General features: G+C 37.5%; 1 protein-coding gene across 1 annotated transcript; it reads left to right on the top strand.

The window, feature by feature from the left end:
* The first annotated feature begins 6,854 nt into the window (after positions 1–6,854).
* Positions 6,855–7,833, top strand: LOC109260159 (olfactory receptor 2J3-like). Its single transcript, XM_053905407.1, has one exon. The coding sequence runs from the start codon at positions 6,895–6,897 to the stop codon at positions 7,831–7,833; it is 939 nt and encodes a 312-aa protein (XP_053761382.1). The 5' UTR covers positions 6,855–6,894.
* Positions 7,834–9,142: the final 1,309 nt, after the last annotated feature.

Raw genomic sequence — 9,142 nt, 5'->3', positions numbered from 1 at the left:
GCAAGTAGTCCAGGTTCACTCTTCTTCCTGCCACTGTCCAGTTTTCCCAATACCATTTGCTGAAAAGATTGTTTTTTTTCCCCCATTGGATATTTTTTCCTGCTTTGTTGAAGATTAGCTGGCCATACATTTGTAGGTCTGTTTCTGGGATCTCTATCCAATTCCATTGATCTAAGTGTCTGTTTTTGTGCCAGTATCATACTATTTTGATGATTACAGTTTTATAAGACAGCTTGAAGTCTGGAATTGTGGTGCCTCTAACTGGTTTTCTTCTTCAACATTACTTTGGCTATTTGGGGTCTTCTATGGTTCCGTACAAATTTTAGGTTTGCTTGTTCTAGCTCTGTGAAGAATGCTGGTGGTATTTTGATATGGATTGCATTGAATGCATAGATTGCTTTGGGTAGTATTGACATTTTAACAATATTTGTTTTTCCAATCCATGAGCATGGACTGTATTTCCATTTCTTTTTGCCTTCTTCAATTTCTTTCATAATCTTTCTAGAGTTTTCAGAGTGCATATCTTTTACGTCTTTGGTTAGTCTTAGTACTAGGTATTTTATGGGTTTTGGTGTAATTTTATTTTTATTTTTTAATTGTTTTACATGCATTTATTTATTTCAAGAGAGACAGAGTTAGCAAGTGGGGGAGGGGCAGAGAGAGAAGGAGAAGGAGAATCCCAAGCAGACTCTGCACTGGCAGGACAGAGCCTGCTGCAGGGCTCGAACCGACAAAATGCAAGACCATGATCTGTGCCAAAACCAAATATCAGATGCTTAACTGACTGAGCCACTAAGGCACCCCTTATCTGGTGTAATTTTAAATGGATCAATTCCTTTATTTCTCTTTCTACTGCTTATAGAAATAGAACTGATTTCTCTATGTTGATTTTATATCCTGCTACTTTGCTGTATTCATGCATCCATTAGAGCAGGTTTTTGGTGGAGTCTTTCAGGTTTTCTAGGTGGAGTGTCATGTTATCTGCAAAGAGTGAATGTTTGACTTCATCCTTGCTGGATTTGGATGCCTTTTATTACTTTTGCTGTTGTTGTCTGATTGCTGAGGCCAAGATTTCCAGTAGTATGTTGAATAAAAGTGGTGAGAGTGGATATCCTTGTCGTGTTCCTGGCCTGAGGGGGAAAGCTCTCCGATTTTTCCCACTGAGAATGATATCAGCTGTGGGTCTTTTGTATATGACCTTTATCATGTTGTGGTATGTTCCTTCTATCCCCACTTTCTTGAGGGTTTTTATCCAGAAAGGATGCTGTATTTTTCAAATATTTTTCTGCATCTATTGAGAGGATCATGTGGTTCTTAACCTTTATTTTATTAATGTGATGTGTCACGTTAATTCATTTGTAAATATTGAAACATCCCTGCAGCCCAGGAATAAATACCATTGATAATGGTGAATAATTCTTTTCATGTATTGTTGGAAATGGTTTGCTAGTATCTTGTTGAGAATTTGTGCATTGATGTTCATCAGAGATATTGGTCTGTAATTCTTTTTAGTGGGGTCTTTGTCTGGTTTTGAATCAAGGTAATCATGGCCTCATAGAATGAGTTTGGAAGTTTTAAAATATTTTTAAAATGATTAAATTCTATACTAAAATAAATTTTGAGATTAATATTGTGTAATCTTAATGTAACATACATAACAAAATATATTGCACTTTCCTATCCTTATACAAACAGAATATAACATATTTTCTCTATAAAATCACAAGAGACTCTAATGGTTTAGGTTAATGGAACATGGCTTTGTATGGCAGTGGTTTATCTCTCACATATATTTGCAAAATGTGTGCGGCTGAACTTTAATATTACATCAAAGCGACAAAGAATTCTAACTTTGGGGCCAGCATACTTGGTTTTAAATGCTGCCTCCCATGCTCACATTGTGGTAGTGGATGAGTGACTTAAGTTATCTGAACCTCAATTTCCTCATCTCGAGAATTTGATAATTAGACTAGCCTTCCTTGTAGGGTAACAGTGGGAATCAAAAGGGTCAATATATGTAAAGTGTTTAAAATAGTCTAACTCTGGGGCACCTGGGTGGCTCAGTCGGTTAAGCGTTCGACTTTGGCTTAGGTCATGATCTCACGGTCCGTGGGTTTGAGCCCCACATCGGGCTCTGTGCTGACAGCTCAGAGCCTGAAGCCTGCTTCAGATTCTGTGTCTCCCTCTGTCTCTGACCCTCCCCCATTCATGCTCTGTCTCTGTCTCAAAACTAAATAAACATTAAAAAAAATTTAAAACAAAATTTAAAATAGTCTAACTCCTATTAAGTGCACTAGAAGTGTTTGCTATCTTTATTAGGGAGGGCATGAAGAACCAGTGTAAAATTGGAAGCCAGTATATAAAGCCAAATGTTCACAGAGAGAGTTCAAATGTGAAAGACAAGTGATATAAATTTGGCTCACTGTAGAACCACAGCACTGCTAGAGTTTGGAGGGAATAAGGGAGATACAAACTTAAAACTTTTAGGAATTTACCCAAGGGATACAGGAGTGCGGATGCATAGGGGCTCTTGTACTCCAATGTTTATAGCAGCACTTTCAACAATAGCCAAATTATGGAACGGGCCTAAATTTCCATCAATTGACGAACGGATAAAGAAGATGTGGTTTATACATACAATGGAAACTACTTGGCAATGAGAAAGAATCAAATCTGGCCATTTGTAGCAACATGGATGGAAGTGGAGAGTATTATGCTAAGTGAAATAAGTCAGGCAGAGAAAGACAGATACCATGTTTTCACTCATATGTGGATCCTGAGAAACTTAACAGAAGACCATGGGGGAGAGGAACGGGGTGGGGGTGGTGCGGATGTTACAGAGAGGGAAGGAGGCAAACCATAAGGGACTCTTAAATACTGAGAACAAACTGAGGGTTGATGGGGGCGGGGAGAGGGGAAAGTGGGTGATGGGCATTGAGGAGGGCACCTGTTGGAATGAGCACTGGGTGCTGTAAGGAAACCAATTTGACAATAAATTATACTTAATAAAAAATAAAAATAAATGAATATCTGTGACTCTTGCTAGACTCAGATGAGTCGGCATGCAATACAGAAAACAGGCCATAGCATTAGCAGTGTGATTAGTTATTAGAAAACAAAAATCCCTTCCTGACAGAGGGATTTTAATGGGAAGCCAAGGAATGTTGTTAATGGAAGATTTTTGAGATAATAAACAAAATTGGTAGAGATCACTTTAATGTTCAATATAAAAGGTTTGGAGATATTTGGAGTATTTTCAATTTTGAAAGTTTTATTTAAATTCCAGTTAACATACAGTGTAATATTAGTTTCATGTGTAGCAGCTAGTGATTCAACACTTCTGTACAACACCAGGTGCTCATCACAAAAAGTGCCCTCCTTAATCCCCATCACCCATTTAACCAATTCCCCACCCACCTTCCCTCTGATAACCCTCAGTTTGTTCTCTATAGTTAAGAGTCTGTTTCTTCATTTACCTCTCTCTTTTTTCTCCCATTGCTTGTTGGTTTTGTTTATTAAATTCCACATATGTGTGAAATCATATGGTATTTGTTTTTCTTTAATGAACTTACTTCACTCAGCATAATACTTTAGCTCCATCCATGTCATTGTAAATGGCCAGGTTTCATTCTTTTTGTGGTTGAGTAATATTCCATTGTATCTATATATACCACGTTTTACCCCCTCATATCTAGGATTAGGGTAAGGTTTAGGGCTAGGTTTAGGCAAGGTGTAGTGTTAACCCCAGAGTTATATTATGTGCCTGGTATCCTGTAGATCAAAGACCTCTCTAGGGATTAGGTTTGGGTTAGGATTTTAATTAGGGATTAGGAATTATGGTTTTGGGTTAGGGTTAGTGCTAGGTTTAGGATTTAATTAAGGTATGTGGCTAGCAACCTGCAGTTTAGAGACCTCTCCAGAGAATGAAATACCAGAATTCTGTTGGAGTGAGAATAGATATGGCAGCTGTCTACTAAGCTGAGGGAAGGAGTGGAGTTAGGGCTATAAATACTCTTACATAGATTTTCTAAACTTTTTTAGGCATAAACTTGTAATTGATTCTATAAGACAATCAGGAAAGCATAAAAGGTGTAGTTCCACTCTCAAAAAGCACCAGGTTAATAACGAAAAGGTGAGTTTTAATGTATTCCATCTTTTCTGTTTCATGGCTCCTGAACCTCCCCTACTTTTAACCAGTAGTCCTGCAAATTTGGGCTTTACCGCAAATTTGGGGGGGCAGGGGAAAAATCAGGTGAATCAGCAGAACCCATTCCTTTCATTGACAATACAATTCAAAGTAACTTTACCCCACTGGTTGGTAATAAGTTCTGTGGTGTCCCAGGACAAGGACAACATCATGTTGAAGGAATTTCTGTGAAGAGTTTTTTTCTTGTGAATATTACACTGCTCTAACCTGGATAGTTCCTTGAAGGGTATTAATTGCAATTATGGGATTTGTCTTCCCCATGGCCCCAGTCAAGAAAAGAAAGTCACATTATTCTTTTTGTTTCCTTAAAGGTCCTATTTGCTCTGGGATAAGGGTTCCATCCCCTGATACCTTAAATGCCCTAAAGAATTCTTGCATTCTGCTCAAAGCACATCTTCTTGACAAGCTCAGCCTTTCTTTTCTGTGACGATGATAGCCACAGTTTGTTTTAGATTCTGCTTTCCATGGTTAGATTTTGAACATTAGCACAGTTGGTACAGGAAGGCAGTTAGGTCGATAGTCTCAGGTAGCATGATATCCAGAGAGCTTGATTGCTTTGTAAATGGTAAAGCATAGAGCATGAAGAGAACAGTGGGGAGAGGGACAAATACATGAAGGTCAGTATGGAAAAGCTGAGAGAGCCCTGGATAAGAGCTAGGTTTAGTTCAAAGACACAGACATGAAAGGAATTAGGAGAATGTCTGTTAGTGACACTGGGGTTAAAAGAGAGCGCTAAGCCACCCATTTTCCCCATGATGTTTGACTTCAAAGAATAGAAGATATTTTATTCCACAATTCTAAAGCTACCTTTATAGGGCCTTCATTCCCTCTTTTCCTCTAAGAAGAAAATCAAGACATAAATCTCTAAATTTCTCTTTTTATGAATTCTGGATAGTTTGTCCCTTATCTCTTATTCCTTTTCACTTCTAGGAGAATGCTAAACAATGGCTGGTATTGCAGTTAAATGTTACACAACTGCTGCTTTCTTTTAATTAATGTACAAAGGAATTCAGACAGCTTTCTTTGTAAGGCAAGACAGTTTTGACTACCTCAGAGGAAATACCCACAGCATTTGAGTTAAAATATTTTGTGGTGTATTGCCTCTCATTTTAGGAAAATAAAAAAAATCCCTTGGAAAATTTCCACCATCCCTCATGAGGTTAATGACACTTACATTACGAATAATATAAAATGGTGTATAGATATATTTGTGAATCAATCTTAATAATTTGGGGCCACATTAAATGTTCCTGTCTCTCCAGCTGTAATTTGACCAATTAGACATCCCTTACATCTTTTTAAAATGCTAATATTATAATATTTGAGCTAGTTAAAGTCCTTCAAAAGACTGTATGTGGGTCTGTTCTGCCTGAATTTGTGATTGCTGTCTTCTGTCAGAGGGTGAGGGGAGATGTGTTGGGGCAAAGCTATTTGGGAACATGTAAATGTGGGTTACTATATCTTTTAGCAACAATTATAAAGTGTTAGTATTTTCTATGAAAGATTGGTAACACACAAGAGAAAACAAGCAAACAAAAACCAAATTATTAATACACATTGGAGTTCCTTAACTTTATTTTTCACAAAAATAAACAAGCACAAAAGATCAAGTATAAAAGAAACTTACAACTGGATTTTATGCAATATTCACATATCTTTGCCTATTAAAAATCAGTGAGTTTTCTATTCAGAAGTTCAATTTGAAATTGTAGAAAACCTAAAAATGTGGAATAATTATAAATTATGACTTAGAATTCAAATGTCTTAGCTGCTGTCCTAAAGCATGTGAAACTTTGTGGAAACTGTCTTTCCAGCTCTTGCCCAAGCCTCACAGCCTGGGATTCACATTTAGTCCCAAGAACCACAGGTTCCTGTCCAGCTTCCTGCTCTAAACACCTTCCCTTTTCCTTTTGCTTCCTCTGCAGTTTTCTTCAATTCTGTAATTTAATTTTGGTCTTTCAAAGTTAGTTCTAATCTCATTTATGGAAGTATTCCATCACTGAATCATCCTTATTTCACGTCTCAATTAGTATTAAGACCTTTAGTTTAGCTCATAGTGTGAATACTCATTTTGGGATGTAAGTGTGAACACGTGAGCCTTTGTTTATACTTCCAGTTGATGCTATTTCTTTTTTCTCTAAAAATAAGTCGTTAGCATACATAAATGAATATTTTCTTCTTCCTGTAATCATAATGCAATTGAAATTTATTTTTTTCACCAAATATTAACATTTCAAAGTTGGTACTCAGTTGTTTTTCATCTCATGGTAGGCTCTCATTTATATGTAAGATTATTAAGAGTAGAGATATTCCTTTCTTTGTAACCACAAAATTGGAAAAGGCCTGAAAATACATAAAAGAGGAATAAATTGAAAGGTTTTTTTGTTAAAAAGATTATTTTTCATAAAGATTGTCTTCCTGGCTATGGAACTTAATCTTTAATCTTTATCCAATAGCAATTTAGTGATTCATAAAAAGAACTCATTCACTTCAGAAGTTATTGATTTTATCTACAACAGAAGAAATATGTGAATGAAAAATAAAAACAAAACTATAAAAATGTTACTGAAACAAGAGCATTTTGGAAATGGCATAGGTTTTGCCCACACTGCTGACCAGTGTTTAACAACCTTTGAGTTATCAGCCTTTGAGTTTATGGTTCTTTCTTCAGGTACTGGAAAAAATGAATGATGATGGGGAAAAATGCAAGTTCTGAAGGCTACTTTATTCTACTGGGTTTTTCACATTGGCCTCATCTGGAAGTAGTTCTCTTTGTGCTTATCTTGATGTTCTACTTGACGACATTGATAGGCAACCTGTTTATCATTGTCTTGTCATGCCTGGATGCCCGTCTCCATACTCCCATGTACTTCTTCCTCTCAAACCTCTCTTTTCTGGATCTCTGCTACACCACCAGCTCCATCCCTCAGTTGCTGGTCAATCTCTGGGGCCCAGAAAAGACCATCTCTTATGCCGGTTGCATGATTCAACTTTACTTTGTCCTTGCACTGGGAACCACAGAGTGTGTCCTCCTGGTGGTCATGTCCTATGACCGTTATGCAGCTGTCTGTAGACCCCTACATTACACCGTGCTCATGAACCCTCGTTTCTGCCACCTGTTGGCTGTGGCTTCCTGGATCAGTGGCTTTATCACCTCAGCACTTCATTCCTCCTTTACCTTCTGGGTCCCCCTCTGTGGACATCACCAAGTGGACCATTTCTTTTGTGAGGTTCCAGCAGTGCTGCGACTATCATGTGTTGATACCCGTGCTAATGAGCTGACCCTCCTGATCATGAGCTCCATTTTCGTCCTCATACCACTCATCCTGATTCTCAGCTCATATGTTGCCATTGCCCTGGCTGTGTTTAGGATGCAGTCATCAGTCAAACTTCAGAGAGTCTTTGGAACATGTGGATCCCATCTTATGGTTGTGTCTCTCTTTTTCATTCCAATCATGTGCATATATCTGCAGCCACCATCAGGAAGTTCTCAAGATCAAGGCAAGTTCATTGCCCTCTTTTATACTGTTGTTACGCCTAGCCTCAATCCTCTAATCTACACTCTCAGAAACAAAGATGTAAGAGGGGCAGTAAGGAGACTAGTGGGATGGGAGTGGGATTTGTGATAGAGAGATCACAATTTTTATCCTGCAACTTTCGTTCAGAGTCTGGTCCATCTTGGAAGGTGGTTTCCCTCTTTCTTTGATACTTATTTTAGTCTACAACCCAGAAAGCATAGAAGAAAGTTCAGTCCTAACTTTGGATTCATTTTATTGACTAATTCTAAAACATTATCTAGAGGTAACTTTTTGATTTGTAACACTTTAATCTTTAATAATTCCATATTTAGTGTCCATAGAAATTAGGAACTTTTTTTAAGTTTATTTATTCATTTTGAGAGAGACAGAGAAAGCACAAGTGGGGGAGGATCAGAGAGAGAGAGAGAATCCCTAGCAAGCTCCATAAAGCACTGAGCCTCATGTGGGCTTGAATTCACCAAACAGTGAGATCATAACCTGAGCTGAAATCAAGAGTTGGATGCTCAACTGACTGAGCCACCCAGTTTTCACTAGGAGCTGAGTTTTAAAAATAATATGTTAAGGGGAACCTGGGTGGTTCAGGATAATTAGGCATTGGACTCTTGACTTTGGCTCAGGTCATGATCTCATGGTTTGTGAGTTCAGGTCCCACATCTGGCTCTGCACTGACAGTGTGGAGCCTGCTTGGGATTCTGTCTCCCTGTCTGTTCCCCACTGGCTCTCTCTCTCTCTTTCAAAATAAATAAATAAAAACTTTAAAAATAAATAAAATATAAGAATAATGTGCTAAATTATGGACTGAGCAATAATATCTACAAAAAGATGGGAGCAGTATAGTAAAGACATAGATGAATGGAGTTTTTGGTCATTCACAGGCATTCAATTTAGCTAAATGGTGAAAAGATGTATGACAATTCTTTGGTTGAAGCATACTTTTTTTTCAGATACTATATTATAGTGTTTTATTCTATGGGTCTATATGCTTGTCACATTGAACAATATAAAGAAATATCTGTTCAAAATCGTTCATTTATTCACCTATCCAATTATTCATCTACTCATTCATTTATTCATTTACCTCAGTAGCTAAATATCTTCTAGATTTCAGAGTTTTGTTGAAATAGATGAATAAAACACTCTTTGATTGAATAGAACTCATTTTCTGGTGGGGGAAATAACAATATAAGATAAAAAAAATAAAGTATCATTATATGACTTAATTTGTCACTGGGCACAGTGCTAATAAATTAGGATAGCTTTTTAAAATTTAAAACAAGGGGTGTCTGGGTAGCTAGTCGGTTAAATGTCCAACTTCGGCTCAGGTCATGAACTTACAATTCAAGAGTTTGAGCCCCACGTTGGGTTCTCCACTCTTAGTGCAGAGCCCGCTTGGGAT

Source organism: Panthera pardus, unplaced genomic scaffold (assembly GCF_024362965.1).
Source record: "Panthera pardus isolate Hobbes unplaced genomic scaffold, ASM2436296v1 HiC_scaffold_17, whole genome shotgun sequence".
NCBI lineage: Eukaryota > Metazoa > Chordata > Mammalia > Carnivora > Felidae > Panthera > Panthera pardus.
This window is presented reverse-complemented; position numbering and strand designations above follow the sequence as displayed.